This window comes from Rousettus aegyptiacus, unplaced genomic scaffold (genome assembly GCF_014176215.1).
Source record: "Rousettus aegyptiacus isolate mRouAeg1 unplaced genomic scaffold, mRouAeg1.p scaffold_m13_p_2, whole genome shotgun sequence".
NCBI lineage: Eukaryota > Metazoa > Chordata > Mammalia > Chiroptera > Pteropodidae > Rousettus > Rousettus aegyptiacus.
In genome coordinates, this window is record NW_023416295.1 from 156,941,976 (window position 1) to 156,961,398 (window position 19,423).

At 41.5% G+C, this 19,423-nt stretch overlaps 1 protein-coding gene across 3 annotated transcripts in view; it reads left to right on the top strand.

Moving 5' to 3' along the window:
• ANO2 (anoctamin 2) overlaps positions 1–19,423 on the top strand; it is a 291,146-nt gene that overhangs the window by 154,036 nt on the left and 117,687 nt on the right. For all 3 annotated transcript variants that reach the window (XM_016162765.2, XM_016162764.2, XM_016162767.2), the window contains 2 exons: positions 2,207–2,289; positions 4,941–5,051. In XM_016162765.2, coding sequence (XP_016018251.2) covers positions 2,207–2,289; positions 4,941–5,051 — 194 coding nt within the window. The remainder of the gene's footprint in view (positions 1–2,206; positions 2,290–4,940; positions 5,052–19,423) is intronic.

The window sequence follows — 19,423 nt, forward strand, 5'->3', positions numbered from 1 at the left end:
GGCTTCTCTTTCAATGACTCTTTTGCCCCTCTCATCTGTTCCCACAGTCTGACTTGTCCCATGGTCTGACTTCTGTCCTTTGTTGACACTGTAGTCAGAAGCACTCAGAGGCCCCCCTCAGGCACTGAGAAGAGCATAGGAAGAGGATGGACATCCACTTTGGTCTTAGAACATCCCCAGGACAATACCAGCGTCAGGAGGTCAGGATGTACTCACATGAAAAAGCCTCAAATGCAAGAAGAAAACATACAAATCAGTGCATCGTTATATTGTACCAAGTAAAGCAAATGAAGCATTAAGTAACTGCACATTTACCAGTCTGTGGGTGTTTGTTACATTCATTTCTATGCTGTACTCGAGGCAAACCAGTTCTATGCTGTGCTCGAGGTAAACGGAGGCAGCTAGGAGCTGAGGGGCAGCTAGGAGCTGAGGAAGAGTTTCTGGACCTGTTACTACACTACAGACAAGTAGTACAGCGTGGCATGTAATGAAGGGGACCCAGACTCTTATCAGACATTGTGGAGAGGTATAGGGGTGCCCTCAGGGAGTGTTGGACCCCTTCCCTTTCTGGAGCAGCAGACCCTGAAGGCAGTAGGAGTTTGAAGGAGAGGAAGCCCTTGAGCCTGATTTTATAGAAGAAGTAGAACTTGAGCTGGTCAGGAAAGGATGAGGGTAGACGTTGGTGGGTAGCACAGGAGAGGGGGACAATTTGTACAAGTTGGGGATGAAGGAGACAGATAGAAGATTACATCAGCAGCAGTATAAGTGTGAGATATATTGTGACAAGTGGCAGGAAGAGATTTAGATAGATTCATCTGGCCAGATATACAGGGTCCTGATATCCAGAGAAAACTTATGCCATAAGAAGCCACTGAAAATCTTGGCAGGGAGGTGTTGGCATCCTTCCCCTCTACACCCTTTCTTCACTGCCTGAATGCCGTTGTTCTTCGAGATTCAGCTCAGATGCCTTCTCTAGCAGCTGGCACTCCCTCTCCCGCATGCCCACAGCGCTTTATCTGTGTCCTTCTTAAGGCTGGGACCACTTATGCCCTGTATTGTAATCTACAATCTCTCCTCATAGACACTAAATGACTTGAGATCAAATCCACATCAGATTCAACTAATATCCTTCGTGATGTTTAGAACAGTATTTTGTGTATTGCAGACACTTTAGTTGGACCTAGTTTTGTGTTTTTTTCCAGGATTAAAAATTCATTTAAGTTTACCTAAATAATGAGATTTATTATAAGAAGGCCAGAAGCAAACTCACAGATGTAGGAGATGAAATATAGCCAGGCTGCTGAGGAAACCGGAGCTGGAGGAGCTATCAGAAACCACAGCCCTTTCTTCTTTCAGGGGCTGCTTGGTTTCTGCCATCGTTCCCTCTCTTTGTGTTTCTTGGTTTCAGTATTCTAGAGACAGAATCTGGTCCATTGGCAGGCTCCGGATCAGCTGTTTGATCCTGGTATTAACAAGCCATGACTATACAGTAGAGAGTGTTGGTTCTTTATGGAGCATGTGGGCTGGCTCTTCAAAAGGCCATAGTTGGAGCATGCAAACTGACCAGTGTTGTAGATACAGTAGGCATTTGCTAAGAAATGGATGAATGAATGAATGCCACTTGAAAGAGATTAGTCTATCAGCTGCCTGCAAGATGGTTTGGAAGGCTGACTCTGAAATCAGGTAGAACAATTAGGAGACTGTTACATAACTGCAGAATGAGACGATTAGGGCCCACAGAGGAGAAGTGGTTCTGGGGACAGAAAAAAAAAAAAGATGGAGAAAAAAGTGAGAGTGCTGAGGAAAGTACAGGAAGAAAGAATGTATGCATAGGTAAGGTGAAGTTTGTCAAAAAAGACTACAATCCTTCCATTCTTATTTTCTTTATTCTTCCATCCATCCTCATTTCTTAAGATAAATGTTTACTCTTTTCTCATAACCTCTAAATGGGGAAAATGTGTGTTTGTGTGTGTGCGTGTGCGTGTGCACGTGTGTGTATGTCCCTTTAAACGTATCTATTTTAGTCTCAAGGATGTAGAATGTTTCAAGCATTTCCAGGTAGAGGTAGGAGGAAGGGAATAAATACTTGAAAGAGAGCCCTTAAATTTGAAATCTATAAGTTTATTCTTCTCCACCATTAATGGATCAAAACAGTATTCAAAATCTACTCTTCAACATTAACAGAATTTTTTTTTTTCTTTTTAAGCTACCATGTTTCTTGAAAACTGGAAGAGATTACAGATGCGACTGGGCTACTTCTGGGACCTGACTGGTATAGAAGAGGAAGAAGTGAGTTCTCTTGCATGCTCCTCTGGGCCCTTGCTTTGCTTTGACTCTGGAAACAGACCGTTTTGAGTTGCGGTAACCATTTAACATGTGAGCTGTCACATTAGCCAGTCACTGGCCAGTTCTCACTGAGGCAGCTTTTCTAGCTTGGCTCCCTGGGCTAAGCAATGATTGATATGCACTGGTAGGAAGAATTCAAGTTCCCTCTTTACTCTTGAACTGTAAGACATTGGGCTTAGTGGACAGCCAGATGTCCAAGTGGACAGCCAGATGTCCAAGTGTCCCTCTCTGGGAAAAAAAGATGGCACAAGAGGCAAGCCTTGTAGTAGCCTTGAGATTTAATCAACATATTTGTACCTCCCATGTCATCACTTCTAGTGAGCATAAAGCCAGAGAATAGAAATCACTCCCAGTTGACCTAGATCATAGATATGTCAGAATGCCTCTGTGAGCTTACTGAGGGTCAAGGGAGAGGCACATACCAGATGCTGGTTCCTTTGATGCCTATGGAAAAGGAAAGAATGACTAGACCATTATAGTGTAAGCCAGTACACCATGTGTGAAACTGGAGCATAAGCTAAGGGCAAAGAGTAGGTTCTTCTAGAATCTAGTTTTATGGGCAAATGACATTTAAAGGATGAGAACAAATCAGACTTCCTTCTGGACTCTTTGAGAACTTGGGCCCCAGTCTTGATGGCAGTGAGTTGACAAGGAGCTGTGTACACATGGTTGTACACTGTTATTTATTCTCCCATGCTACCATTGACTGAATAGCAAACATCAGTATCAGATAGGTGCTCCTGATATTGTGGGCATTGTAGGCGAGGTGCTGGAGACAGCATCTAGAAGGACCAGGAGGCACTTCTAGGTGCCTGAGTACCCATTTGCAAAGTTTGGCTGCAAGTATTACAGGAGCTACATGGAGAGCAGGCCTTTTCCACACTAGTACAGTAACCGATGTGCCTTGCCTTGGGCACAGGACCTCTAGCTTTGTGGCCCTGATGTTTTATGGCCAACCAAGTGAAATCCCCAGTTTAGTTTTGTTCTTGAGCCTATGTGGCTCGGCATACCTGTGGTGGGACATGATTTCTTCTTCTTAATGCTCTAATTCGTCAGCTTGCCTTTGAGGAGATGGGTGTTCCATGACTATGTGATGAATACATGTGCTTACTCTATCCAGTCCTATGCATTAAGCATATACCCTGAGAATAACAGCATCATGGATTTCATGACAAATAAGAGAATGTACATATGGGTTCTGCCTTCAGAGAAGATAGAGTGTTCAGATGAGGCCACACTCTCTAAGAGGTCCCAGGTGCACCTGGGGCCTGACAGAAGCTAATTGGACAAGAGAGGTCCACTAAGCTGAAGATTGCCTCACTTTTAGGTGAAAGACTCTTGAGGTCTGGCAGGTCTCCTTTCAACAAACACAAATAGGAACCAAAGGAGTTTTTCAGTAAGTCTCTCCCCTCCTTCCACAGGGAGACCCCTTAGGTGGGAGCTGCATTGATCCAGGGAGATGGCTTTTGGATTTGGTTGTTCTTTGGAGATTGGGTGATGATGGTTGGCCTAAAAACACTTGAAAAACATCAACTCCTGTTGTATTGGTTATGTTTTTTAGTCATATGCATGGTCTCTCCTCTCCGATATCATGGCACATCTTGAGTAAGTCAAAGAAAGACCAGGAGCCTAGCTTGTTGGCTTCTGGAATCTCTGATGTATGAACAATGATAAGGAAATGTGTGTCCTCTCAGTCTATTGTGAGCCAGCACCTGAATCTCTGCCTAGGAGTTATCTGTAAGTGATGCAGAAACATGAAGTCCTCACCCTTGTAGATATTTGTCCTTAGATGCTGCGGGGAGGGCCGGCCAATGAGGCCAGGTGTACACAGTTAAATTCTCCTTGAAGTAAGTCATGTGTCTTCCTGCTCCTGCACTTGCCTTGATTTGACCATGGTCTTCTTGATTAGTTAGGTGTGCTTTCCCATGCCTGGTGACTCACTATTCACATATGTATTGCTAAATGGCTCGGTGGTGTCTCTTGAGCACTGGTGTACTTGGCAGTGAGTTACTCGCTTAGGCTGTACAGGAAACAGGTCCAGGCAAGTGAGTTTTAAGATTCCCTATGGCCACCTTTAACTTTGATTTTTATTAGCCGCCATTTTAGCTGATAGACTATAGAACAGGGAGGAAGTTTTGTCGTTGCCCTAGCTCCCAGCTGTGGGGCACATCTGTTTCTCCAGCTGAGATCTCGCTCATTGGGACTGAAAGTCTGAGGTATGAGGATAGTCGGTGGGATGAACAGATGCATCCCTCTGCTTTTGGTCAAACTGCTATACAAAGCATGTGGCTTCTCTTTCTGTCAGCTGCCCAGTTAACATTTCCTCTCTCCTTTCTCATCACTGGCGCCATCCGCAGGAACGTGCTCAGGTTTGGTTTTCAGTGTGGTCACAAGTGTCGTATGACCCCTCTCTCTCCTACATCGTGCTCCTGGTCTAGATTCCTTGTGATTGTGTGTGTGGTGTGGAAATTCATGTCCAATAGCATCTGATCCCAAGTCCTGACCTTACTGTACTTGTGGTCTGGTTAGAACCCATGGGCCAAGGTTGCTCTTCTGCCTGTTCACTAACCCATTCTTTGACTCTTGGGTTTTAGGAACACTCCCGGCCTGAGTATGAAACCAAAGTTCGAGAGAAAATGCTAAAGGAGAGTGACAAATCAGTTGTCCAGAAATTGGGGACCGATATGACGGAGAGGGAAGATGAGGTAAGGTGCTGGCGCTTGTCGCTCACTGTCCTCTTTATTTCTTACGATTCTGTCATTTTATTTGTAACGCCTTCATGGACAGACACTGGATTGTGAGAAGAGGTTGACAGGGCGGGACAGAATAGAATGAGAGCATGACATTTCTTCTCCTGCAGTCAAGCAGACTTTTGCTATGACTCGATTCGTCCCTTTTTCCTGCATTGGCAGTAGTGTCTGGACAATATGGGAGAGCGGACTGGAGAAGGAAGAAACGGTTGTCAGGCCTGGTATCACATACTATTTAATAATAATAACCGCCACCACCACCATACCAACCAGCACAATGACAGCTAACCTTTATGAATGTTTGCTTTAGGCTAGGCAGTGTTCTAAGTGCATTATATTAGTTTATTCTCACGATAAATTTATGAGGTCGGCACTATTGTTATATAAAAGAAAACTAATGGCAAAAATGTGTCCACGGATTAAGTCACTTGCCAGAGGTCACCCGGCCAGTACATGGTGGGTGGATCAGGGATTCCCACCCAGACCCATCTCTGACAGTCTGGACATCTAACTTCTCTGCATACTGCCTTTCAAGCGCAATGGGGAAGTCAAAAGATAAAACAAGAAATGGCTCTTAGGGCCAGCAGGGGCAAATTCATGCCTGTATTTGCTCGAGCTACTCATGCAATGTTTCTTGCATTTCATTTTATCTGGGTGGGCCTCAAAACGTAGGAATGCAATGGTGAACATGTCTTCTGAGTCATATTTCTGAGTTTTATGGTGGCATTCAGACATTGAAACAGAGCTTCAGAATCTGTTCTGTGATCTGTACGTACAGTGTGTGTGAGGTGGGGTACGATGCGGGGGCTCCTCTTTGGCAGTGCCTGTCTCTTTTGAGTGCCACGCTTCCTTGAAACCAAGTGTGTGTGTGTTTATGTCTTTCCTAATCTGGTACCTGAAAAAAAAATCAACAAGATTGAAAATCTGTTGTTTTTGCATGTGTCTTTTCTCCATCTTGGATTTGAATTCAAATTTTATTTAATTTTACATTCTTTAAGTCAAAACCATTCACGTTAACATGCAAATTTATTCAAGCATCCAAACAGAAGAATGTGTTGTTTTTGAGCCCAGAACACTGGCTTTTTTTTTTTTTTTTTTAAAAAAAAAAAAAAAGAAAAGAAAACAGGACTTACACAGAAGAGAAGGAGAGGGTGGCCCTCTGAGTTACGTTTTTCCCAGACAAAAGTTAGGTCCAAGACCACCAATTGTTCGGAGAAATAATAAATCCATTCTTAGGAAAGACTAATCATCACCACCGCCCTCATCAGAGAGCAAGCATTCTGTGCTCTGTCAGTTTCAACAACTCCATACAACCTTCTTTCTCCACCCCAGAGCAATATACAGTGGATAATTTTATGGAAATCACATGTAACTTTTATTGACCACTGACTCATTTAATTTTAATTCCATAGACGGGAATGCCAAGGAGCTGGAATCGCATACATCGAGGCTGTGGTTCTAGTATAAACATTACTTGGATATATATATGCATGATAGGTCAAGTAACTCCAAGGAACCATGAATAATTGAAAAACATCTGAATGCATTATGAATGATACATATGTTTATGTTTTAGCATTCAACATCTATTTTCATTGCACTGTTGGGAATGCAGAACTCAAAGCATCTAATGCCTTATGGGTACCAGGGGAAAAATGACCTCCTCGAATGAGCAGTATAAGATAAAAATGGCCTGGAATTTGATTGTTAGCATCCTTCTGTGTCCCCTCAGTTCTGGTAATATTATAAATGCTTCTGTTCTTGCTGTAAATTTGCTGTAAATCTAGCCAAAGGTGGGAGATAAAGGGAGGAGCACACGTTGCTGCCTGATGCGAAAGATGCTGCTCTTGCCTTCGGGGAGAGTTGCGGTCAATACCTACGGAGCAGCGTGGCTCTGGGGCACCATTACATGTGGGCTATTTAGGAAACGTACCTTATCCTGGGGAACAGACAGGGACAAAGAATCAAAGTCTAGCTGGACGTGCTTCTTTCATCCCAGAGGATCACCTTGGCTCTGCTTCCGTTATAACCCTGAGACTACACAACCCCATCTTTCCTTACTTTTCTTTCTTTTGCATGATAAAAAAACTACCATTTATTGAGGCCCAGAGTAGTATGAGAACTTGCCGAAGATCAGATCACTAGTTATGGGCGAGCTGGTAATCAAACTCAGTTCTGCCTGATCCCCAAGGTCAATTGCCTTTTTTTTTTTTTTTTAATTTTGAAGATATAAAGCCCATTTTAAAAAGCATCTTTATTGAGATTTCATTCTTAAACCATAAAATTCACCCATTTAAAGTATACAATTCATGGTTTTTAGTATATTCACAGATTCTTGCAATCATTGCATAATCTAAGTTGAAAATACTCATATCACCACCCAAAGAAACCCTATACCCAGTAGTTACCAAGCTGTGAGAAACAACTAATCTCTTTTCTGTTTCTATAGATTTGCCTATTCTGGGCATTCATGTAATGGAATTGTGAAAAATATGGTATTTAGCTTCTCTGACTTAGCAAAATGTTTTCATGATTCATACATATCAGTACTTAATTCTTTTTTATTGCCAAATGATAGTCCACATTTTGGATATACTTCATTTTATTTATACATTCATCAGTTGATGGGCATTTGAATGGCCTTCACTTTTTGGCTGTTATAAATAATGCTGCTATGAATATTGTGTATAAGTTCTTGTGTGGATATATGTTTCATTTCTCTTGGATATATACATAAAAGTGGAAATACTGGCTCATATACTAAACTCTATATTTAAAATTTTGAAGAAGTGCCATACTCTTTCCCAAAGTGACTGCACTATTTTATATTCCAACTAGCAATGCCTGATGGCTCCAATTTCTCCACATCCTCACCAACACTCGTTGTTATCTGTCTTTTTTATTTTATCTGTCCTGAGTGAAGTGATAATTTATTGTAGTTTTAATTAGCATTTCCTTAATGACTCATGATGTTGACCATCTTTTCATGTGCTTATTGGCCATTTGTATGTCTTCTTTGGAAAAATGTATATTCAAATCCTTTGCCAACTTTTAAAATTGGGTAATTGTCTTTTTATTCTTATGTTGTAAGAGTTATTTATGTAATCTAGATACCAGTCTCTTATCAGATTGTATGATTCACAGATATTTTCTGTCATTTTATGGGTGTTTAAAATTTTTTATTGATACAATTTGAAGCACAAGAGTTTTCGATGTAGTTCAATTTATCTATTTGCCTTTTGTCACTTCTGTTTTTGTGTTATCTAAGAAACTATTGCTTAATCAAAATATATAGCAATATACTACCAGGTTTTCTTCTAAGACTTTTATAGTGTTAGCTTTTATATTTAGGTCTGTGGTCCATTTTGAGTTAGTTTTTATGTATAAGTAAGGCGTCTATTTTTTAAATGTGAATATTCAGTTGTCCCAGCACCATTTGTCAAAAAGGCTATTTCCCCCATTGACTTATCTTGACAACTTAATCAAAAATCAGCTTAACATAAATGTTAGAGTTTATTTCTAGGCACTCAGTTCTAGTCCATTAATCTATATCTCCGTCCTTATGCCACTACTATATTGTCTTTATTGCGGTACATGTGTTTTGAAATCATTTTGAAGTTTTGAAATTGGGAACGTGACTGTGATTTTGTGCTTTCTCAAAATTATTTTGACAATTCTAGGTGCCTTGTATTTTCATATAAATTTCATGACCAATTTATCAATTTCTGGGGAAAAAACACAACCTTGGAATTTTGATAATTTTTGATAATTTAGGAAGTATTGACATCTTAACAATATTCAGCCTTTTATCTATGAACATGGTATATCTTTTCCATTTATTTAAATCTTTTAAAATTTCTTTCAGTAATGTTTTATATTTTCAGGGTACAAGTCTTGCACATTTTTTGTTAAATTTGTTTACAATTATTTTATCCTTTTTGATTCTATTACAGATGTCATCATTTTCTTAATTTCAGTGTTGGATTGTTCATTGCTAGTATATAGAAATATAATTGGGTTTTGTATATTGATTTTGTATCCCAAACTTTGCTGAACTTATTTATTAATTCTAATACTTTTTAGTGGATTCCTTAGGATTTTCTGTTTAAAAGATTATGTCATCTGTGAATAGAGATAATTTTACTTCTTTCTTTCCTACTCCAGATGAATTTTATTTTCTATTTTTTGCATAATTGTCCTTGCTAGAATCTCTTGTACAATGTTGAAAACAAGTGATGAGAATGGACTTTCTTGTCTTATTCTTGATCTTAGAGAAAAAAATTAGTCTTTTACCATTAAGTATGATGTTAGTTGTGGTATACTGCCTTTTAACTTTCCTATGAGGCTTCCCTGAGAACAATTCACATCACGTCAACATAATGCTGATCTGAAATGAGATGTTCTAACTGTAATGAGGTGATAACGACATGTCCACATTGGGGAAGGACAATTTGGTAAGGCCCAAAGGTTGGCAAGCTCATGGTGCTTTCACTAGATAGCTGAGTTTTTTTCTGGGTCTCTTCTACCCAGTTATTACATGGGGAGATTGGATTATAGCCTCCGCAGTTCTGAGAGTTGGCTGTTTTCTTTGGTGATGTGAGAAATGATGTTGGTTTTTAGCCCATAACTTTAGGGGGGGGGGAAGGGGTAAACTGATTTATCTTAGATGGTGATAATTTGGCTATTCTTATATTTATTCCTGTGATTTTCAAGGGTGTGGCATAGTGAGGATGGTAATAATGATAAACACAAGTAATATTTATGGAGTGCTCACTATGTACAAGGCTTTATAGGTTTTATTTCACTTAAGTCTCAAAACTTTATTATCTCTAGATTATACATGAGAAAACTAAGGCTTAGAGAAATAAGTAAATTGCTCAATGTTAATATGTGGCAGAGCCAGAGTTTGAGCCAGGAGGTCTGACTTAATTAAGAGCAATGTTCTTGACCACCAAAATCCTCTGTCTTTCAAATATTTTCCCTCAACAGATCCTCATATGCTTCTTAAAAATCATGCTTGCTACTTCTTTGTTATATTTCAGGCAGGAAGGAGTGTGGTATTCATTGGAAAGATGGGCACAAGATAAACTCGCTACCCTACTTTTTCTTTAGTGGTTTTGTGTAAATTTGGTGGGATGATGCTGTATTTCCACTTAGGACAACAGTGAGTAAAATTGGCTCGGTTTATAGCAAGAGATTCAAGAGACAGTAAGAATAATTCAGGAATATAAACACAGATATACATTGTTTCCAAGGAAGAATATAGAGCCTGGAACTTTTAATAAAAGAATAGGCTTTTTGTTCCTGGATCAGTTTGAATCTTTTCTGGAATAGTCTGTCCTGGGTAGATTTGAAGGTTTTCGCAAGTTTCCCTCGAGGGCAAGATTTTTCTCTGTTCTTTCAAGATGATAAAGGTCTAAGTTGAGTACAGAGGGCCAAGTCCTGTAGAAGGCAGGGTTGGGAAGCAGTTCCAATCTTTGCCTCTTGTCCCTCTGACCTTTCACCCAGCCCCTTCTAATTCCTGCTCCTGCCGCCTTTTCTTTTAGTAAACTTCCTATAAGTTAAGGAATAGAAAACAGAGCTCATGCCTTGTAGTTTAACAGAGGGAAAATAATATGAAGAACTAATTGTAAAGGTGTTAGACCTAAGGAAGTTGGGGCAAATGGGGTGGTAAGGCAACGCAGAGATTAGCAACAGCAGGGAGTTGCTACCACTCATAAGACAGGAAGGACAAGGAACAAGGTACTGTTTCCAGAACCCCGGAGCCAGGACCACCCAGTGGGTGCTGTAACCCTTTAGAAAGTGCAATCACTTCTGGATGTGCTGTCTAAAGTTGATAGAGACAGTGATGCGTGGGAGAAATACCCTGAATTCTCCCCTTCTGCTCTCCAGTCTCCCACCAATGCCCCCCCCCCCATTGGCCAAATCTAACCAAAACTCAGTTGATAAGTTATTCTGGCAAATATCATTTTTATGGGTCGGTACCATGCATCATTGAGTAGAGGAAGGAAATGACAGAGTGGATCTGAGAGCAAGTGGCACAGAAGTCTAGTCAATGACAACATAACTTTAGGACTCACTAGTTAAAGAGCGCGGGAATGCCGACCACTGACATAATGAATGGATACACGAACGATCAGATGTTCAGAGCATTCCAGGGTTGTTGAGAATGTGTGTGTGCTAGTGGTGTAAGCTTGCAAGTGTGTGTGTTAGTGTGCGTGTATGAGACATAGTTCACGTGCGATGGTGTCATTGGAACGACACAGGTCAGATGAGATAACTGGAGGCTTCAATGAGGAGGGAAAAACATTTTTGTTTCAAGGAACAGAGCTTGTGGCAAACTGGGGAAATGAAAAATGTGGCTTTAAAAGAATCTTCTCCTATAAACCATATCACTAATGGGACTTTAATACAAAATCCTATTTAAGTCGTCCCAGGAGTTTGCCTCGCGGGGCTTGTTGTCACCCAGTATTTATCCAGTGTGGATGCAGGCACCTGTCCTCCCATCGTGGTCTGGTGCTGTTTGTGTGCTACATGTAATAAATGTTTTATGGGGAGCACTGAAGCTAGAACACGTGTCAAGAGGAGGCCCATGGATAGATGGGTGTTAATTTACTGTTCAGTGCACCACCCTGGGGACAGTTATTTCAAAAGAAAACTCATCTGAACTTAAAGCATTGAAACGTTTATGACTGATGCCTCTGGCAGGCGCACAAACAAACATGTGGAATGAATTATGCATAACCGTGGGGCCTTTGACCAAGAGGCTGAGACAACAGCGACAGGAAGCTCAGGACTGTCTTGTCAGGAAGCTTGGAGGAGAAGGGAGGCCCAGAGAGCAGGGAAGGAGGGGTTCTATCTAGGCTCCCAGTGTGAGCCAAGGGAATATGGTCCAGGCTTTCCACAGAGGCCTTCGGTGACTTATCAGGATGTTCTGTGGGACCGGGTAAGGTTCCATCGGTTCTTCTTTTCAAGGCGGTAAATGATTTTAATCATTTGAGAGTCCAAAAAAAAAAAAAATGAATCTAAGTAATTCTCTCAGACCCTTCCTAGGGATTAAAAAGTTTCCTCGTTGGCGAGGGAAACATGGGACAGAAAAAGACTCAATTTGCCAGAGATTTACCTAGTGAGAAGCTAGGGTGAGTCTCGAGTCCTGTTCTGAAATCTTTTTATTTGCTCTTTATTATCTGGGTGTTTCATGGACTCTCACTATTAATATTAAGGGCTGAGTTCTGAATCATCGAGCCATCCTGAGCCTTGGTTCTCTCCTACACTCCTGTGTGACCTGAGACATATCTGGCAGGCAGAGGCCAAGGCTCTACCCAGCACTGTCGGGCATTCCAGAAGATCAGGCCCCTTGGTTCTCAGACCAATCCCTTAGACTGATAAGGACTAACAGACTGAGGGCTGGGCACCTCTGAGATCCTGTGGCGCTGAGTCCCTATTTGGTCATAAAGACAATGAAATAAATGGGTCACTTCGTACAGTAGAGCTCCCTGGGTGGAACACAACTGATGAAGTAAAATTGTTACTAAGGCTGCTCCCTGACAATTCTATATACTTTTATTTATTTTATATAATTTAATTTTTTAATATTTTTTATTTAGTCTTTTTTTTTTTTTTTATTGTTTCAGGCTTTGGCTCTCCTCCCTTCCCTCCCTCTCAAGGAAAATTGGGCTGTCAATCTTGTTTGACTAACTATAGGATGAGATGTCTTATTAGGAATAGGTAAGGTCCTTAATTTGGAATTTCAGGGTTCCATATCCCTTTCCCTCATTGGTCAGATCCAGTCACATGGCTTCCTCTAGATGCACGGCAGGCCAGGAAATATAGTCCTTGCCAGCAGCCTTCAGGTAGCAGCTCCAGTCCACCAAAGGACAGTGGCCTTCTCTGCATAGCATCAAATGGTGATTTGAGTAGAGCGTAAGCAGTTAGACTATGGGAAAGTGATGGAAAGGGTTTGGCGGGAAAAGCCCAATGCCATTCTGACTACTACCCTAGGGATGTGAGAAAAGAAGGAAGTTTCTTAAAGAGGAGAATGCTGTAAGGAGCAGTGAGTGGGAAGCGCTCCCCTGTTGGTGTACCCACAGAGCGGGGTCGAGTACTTGAGTAAATAAGTCCCCTTCATAGGAGTTTGAGACTGACCCTCCTTGCACAGAATTTAGTGCTATCTGAAGTGGTGTTGTAAAGTTTTTTTGTGTACAGGTATATTAAAATTGTGGGGGATATCTGTTTATAATTATGTAAATTATACATGAAAATATTCTTCTCAAGAAAAATTCCACATTGCAGATAAAATGAACCTAGACCTCATTTCCTCCCAAAGTTATTTTCTTCCCTAGAGGTAGCCACAGTTACTGGTTTGGTTTGTATCCTTCCAGAACTTTTCTTATGTACTTTTATTCACATATGAACTTACATGCATTTTGTTTATGATTTTATTTGTACACGCACACGTAGAAGTCAGAGACAAATGATTTCAGTACATTGAGAAAGTTTCTGAAGGTACGAGGACTATGTTTCGCAAACTATTCCCCAAGGCACCCCAGAGTGCCACAGAGAACTCACAGAAGTGGTGTGGAATTTTTAAACATTTCTGAAGAAAGCCCAACACTATTTGACACCTATCAGACACATGAACAACTACCTCAGCCATGTCTGTTAAGTCACACAATATGCCTTTCAATGTCATCATCTCTTAGCATGGCCGAGTTTCCAGTGGTTGTAGTGCCAGGTCTGCAGAAATTATTGTGGAACAGGAACTGAGAGTGATCATGTCCAATCTGATTTTATGGTTGGAGAAGCTGGATGGTGTCTAACAGGTAAACACATCCTTTTAGTAAATAATTGGGATTAAGAATGACATAAAATATTTTTTTCTTCCAATTTATGTGTATTTTTTCCCAAATGGCTACAAAGTTGTTAGGCTATAAATATTTATTAAGCTATTTGGACTTAACTACTTAATAAATGGAACTGTTAAGCATTTCCCTGAGCCAAAGGGCACTGTGTAAAAATTACTGAGACATTAAGGGTGCCGTGAACTGAGAAGTTTGGGAACTGCTGCATAAAGGACGTTCTTAGTTCTAGATTGAAGGGTAGGACAGGCAAGAGCAGAAAAGTTTAAAAAAATGAATAGTGAGCTTCAGAGTTGCAGGAATTGATCTGGTGATGGCAGTGGTCTGTGGCAAAGGTGTACCAGGAAAGTGCCCGGCGGGCTGGCTGCTGCCACACTTGCTCTCAGGTTTGCAGTGACTCCTCTCTTGCATGTTAGAGTTCATCTACCCTAGTGTATTCTCTCCTTGTCTCTGTCTTTATCTGTGTGTGTGTGTGTGTGTGTTAGGAGGGCATAGAAGGTTTCTGGTTGTGGACATCTTTTTACATCCTTGGCTTTTGAGAGTAAACTTCACAACTTCATATCCAGAAGCTTTGCTTTATTTACAGTTCCCAGGGTGGCTTGGGCTTCATGGAGAGGATGCTGGGGGATGCATAGAATGTGTCCATAAACATCTCCATTTGCAGAGCATGTGAGTCATTCATCCCAAGGAGAGACCGCTCGGGTGGCCTGGCCGTCAGAGGGAGTCTCTAGCCCTCTTCAACTGACAGCCCATTCACAGCATCAGAAGTTCTGGCTAAAATGAGACCTTCTTCTCTGCTAATTGTATGTATTTCTACTGGCCTGCATCTAAATTAAGAAATTACAAATAAGGACAGTCCTGAGACCCAGGTTATGGAGGAGAAGCCAGAGAGAAATGGGGCAGCTATGAAATGAGAGTGTGGCGGGGGGAGAGAAGCAGCGGGTCTAGGTTTGGCACTGAGGCCGGGCAAATTCCGGTTGGCGTTTCAGAGCAGATCCTCGTGGAAAACACAAGGCTCAGATATGTGCGGTGACTGGGAATATGGAACAGCGGAGCTGCCGATGGGGACCAGCACACGCCATTGGGATGTGTGACATTTGCCACTATTGACTTGCAGTTTGGACTTTTCTCCTTTCGGTCTAAATGATTTTTCCATCTACAGCCTGAAGCATGTAAATTAAATTTGTCTTCTGCTATCTGGGCCAAGGTCATTATTTTACTTCCCCAGAATTCACTGGAAGCACACACAAGCTCTTCGGTTTCCTTTGCACTCTTCCCTTCCTGTGCCAGAAAATCAAGAGTGTTGGTTTTAAAAATTTCCTCCAGGGTCACAAGGTGTTCTGGCTCCCTGTGATTCTTTTGATTGGATGGTCAAAAGGAGATTTCAAAGAAGACAAGTGGGATTGCTCTTTTGTGGATGAAGGAAACAGAGGCCTTGAGCCTGTGCCCTTTTAGAAATCATTACTCAAGCTAGAAGAGGTTGTCAGAACCTCCATCTTTATCCACCACTGTGCCCGCTCCGCCCTGCTCCAGCTGGTAAGCAAGAGCTTCTCACTCAAAGCGTGTGCTGTGGGCACTGTGTTGTTCCAGAACATTACTTTCTTAACTTTCACAAAGAATATAGAACTAGGAAGAAAAGAAAAAAAGCGTTCTCATTTAGTTTAGGCTCCCCAAAATGCAGACCCTGAGCCAGTGATTCAAGTGAAAAATTTATTTAGGAGGTGGAAACCCCAGTAATGGAGCGGGAAAGTGACAGAAGGGAAGGCAGCCGATACAGGGCGTATTGTCAAACAAGTTTCTGCCTCTGCAAAGGGACACCTCACTCCATGAGTCGTTGTCACCCACAGATTGTCCAAAGTCAGTTCCTCATCTGGGGAGCTGCTGCCATTGCTTTTCTTCAAAACTGTGCATACTTTCCCAGCAGTCTTATCCTACATCCAGGATTTGCTACATCATGATTTTATTTTTGCTTGGTCTAGGGCTGGTACTGATTTTCATGGCACCTTTTCATAGCACCTTTCCTCCATTTACATCCCTGTGGTGGAGGTATACACAACCCTGGAAAGGTTAATACCCACCCAGGGCCAAACTGTTCTGCTTATCAATGGCCCGAAGTTTGCCCACTTCTGGGTCTTTTAGACCAAACCTCATGATTCTCCAGGAAGGCCAAACATAGTGCTGTCCAGTTGGCTGTAGAAATTTGACATCCGTTTCTTTTTTATGATAATGATATATAGTCTACCAGCCAACTTACATAAATTTTATGCTGAATTTGGGCATCTGCATTGAATTGAAAGAATTTACAGCAGGAAGTTTGTCCTGGAAATGTACTCAGCTAAATATTTGCACTCCTTAGCATGGAGCTACTCCCAACCAAGATTCTCAGAGAGCTTGTCTATAAACATGAATGAATTAATCCTTCCAACACCACTGCACACTCTTTGCCAACTGGATTATTTTAAAGGAAGTGACTAGCCCAGGGGCCCATAGTGAGTCATAAAAGAGCTTGCTCAGAACCAGGGAGTTTGGAATGCAGGGTGCTGGGTGGGCCCAGGGATTGCCTGAAGCCTTCCGCCTCCAGTGCTTGGAGTGTCAATATGGGGTTCAGCAATTAGTGTAATAACTCTGGGAATGCCTGGCCACTTTCTAGCTCAGTACATCCTCCATCAATGTCTTTATCACCAGCCCCCTAAAACCATGGCTTCGTCAAATTAAGTAACTTTTATTTTATTGGTATGTCAAATAGTATGTGCTAAGTGTAGGAAATCTTAAAAGGGAAGTAAAGTATCAAGAGATAAAACAAATGATCTGTTATTTCATCTCCCAGAAAAACTATTGTAAACCACTTTTTAAGTGTATCGTCACATGGTTGAAAAACTTATACTACATATTTAATTTAGTATCATGATTTTTTAATTTAGTCTTAGAACATAAGAAGTTCCCAATCTCATTATATACCATTTGTGAGCATCATTTTAATAGTTGTATAATATTTCATCATATCATAGTTTTAAATTCTTATATAGTTCATTATAGTTTTGCATTGTATTATGGTTTTCTTAGCCCTTACCCTGTAGTTTACTAATGACAAACACCCTGATATTTCTTTTTCCTGAATTTTGGTTTATTTGGATTCATACTTTATATAAATGTATTATAGTTTTCTTAGTCCTTATCTTATGGTTGAACATATGATGAACATACTTGTACTTATTATTTTAGGAGGGGGAACATTTGGGTTCTTTCAGGAAGGTTATGTTAGTTGGAGGGATTACTGGAAGCTAAAGATCTTTATTTAGTTACTGGGTTCCTAACTGCACATGCTTTCATGCTTGGTGAAGGAACTATATAGATACAGCCCTAGACATAGGACTGGTATGTAGAGACAGCTTCGGTGTGATTGCTTGTCCTGCTGCTGCTCAGTCATTCACTGTGAGTGAAACTGGGTCAGTTCACTTAATTCATGTCCTGGAACTTGCCCATTGACTTGGGTGCCCCTTCTAGGAGAGCAGGAGCCTTTGTTCTTCTTGCCTGTGTGATGGGGAGAACAGATGTTCTGGAGCATAGATGGGTCATTATTTTAGACTCTGGGGTTTAGTTATGGCCAGGGAGCCATTTATCACATCCTGGGGATGGGTGGGTTACTTTTATCAAATCCTGGAAAGGTCCACGTCGTCCGACCCCATCACTAATGTGGAAAAATGATTCTGGGGCAATGGATGGATCATGAGTGCCTCTCTGATGAAGATATTTCATCACTTGAACTAAGGCCAGGTTTTGGCAGGGGAATCAGTGAGACAAATCGTGAGCTATGGTTTTAACTCCGAGATGAAATGTGTCCCGGTTGGTGAATAATCAACCAAAAAAGTATGAAACTCCCTTTGATAACTTAAACTTCTGGAAACAATTTAGGGGGCAAGTAGGGTCACTCTAACTTCCGAGAAAGGGAAAGGTTTTCTTGTTGAGATGCCGATTTTTTTTTCAACTTTACAACATGCACACACAAACAGTGTTAACCTATGGAAAGTATTATTAATCCACAGAAGAACACTAGGTTAAATACTTTAATATGATGTTCGTTAGTACCATTTTTTATTTGACAGTGAACTCTGCATTGATACTCGCTTTATCTCCCTGTAGTACCCAGGGTGTGCCTTCACACCCATTTGATGAATCACGAAAATACAGTGTTAGCCCCAAAACTGATCTAATAGGGCTCTCTGAATTTGGAGTGCATTTTGTGCATTTCTTTATCTTTGTTTTTTCAGTCATATACAGTTTAGGATAGTGGCTCCTAACTAATTCATGCCATGATTCTGAACTCAACGCCCTTGAAGTTATAAAACTGTAAATACTTAATCAGAGTTAAAATAAGTAGATCTGATTAAAAAGGAAGAAGAAGAGGAAGGAGGGGAGGAAGAAGTAGAAGGAAGAGAAGAATAAAGAGAAAGAAGAGTGATAGGAAGAGCAAAAGGAATGGCAATAGTTACTACTCCTCATGAATACCAAAGAGCGCCATATTGTAACCCCAGTCTTTATATTTTTAAGCCTTTATTCCATAAATGGAGTGTCCAGGGCTATTTCCAGTTGCCAGACTTCCAGCCAGGAAACAAAACTGGCAATAGCACCAAACTTGTCTGACCTGAGGGTTGGCCCGTGTTTCTTGGGCCTGGTGCACAACCTGCCATGCCTCGGTGCCGGCTGGAGGTTCTGGAGCCAGCCTCTCTGCTTTCTCTGTCCTTGTTTAATCCATGTTTGGATGGCAGGAAGTGGAGCGAGTCCTTATGTGAAACTCCTTCATGACTTTCCTTTGGAGTCAGAGACTTGGACATGTAAGCAGAGTTTAGGAACGACTATGAATTTGGCTAAAATGGTTCTGTGTCCTTAGAGCCTTGCCAAACAAAGGTCATTCCAGAGTGATCTGGTGTAGTAGCAGTTAATCCATGCATGGGAAAGTGAAAAGACTGGGGCAGAACTTAGGCCAAGGGAAGTAGAGGGATTGTCCGAAGTCAGCGGACTGTGGGCCAGATTCTGATATTGGATCGTGTTTCTTCTGGTTTCAGTGTCTCTCCCCTCTGTATCCTTTCTCTGGCAGAAGTGGGGAGCTGGCAGAGAGAAAGAGGGCCTGAGGTGGGTCCCCTAGAAAATGAGAGTGTCTTTGGGCCAGCTGAGCCCTGGAAAGACAGGACAGGGTGGGGTTGGGAATGCTCTCTTTCCCCAGCTTTTTTTTTTTTTTTTTTTTTTAATATCTATTATCTGTGGATAGTGGATGGCAGATGGTGGATGGTGGAAGGATTCAGTGCGAGTTTTCCTTTTTGGGGATCCAGCAGAAAAGTTTGGCAACTTGAAATCTGGAAGGTGGTTGAGCTGGCAGAGTGAGTCATGCCACAGGGGACTTGAAACAATGGCTCCATAAACAAGCCAGGAGCTCCCAAGTCCCCAGAGTCCACGCGGTGTCATCTTCCATCT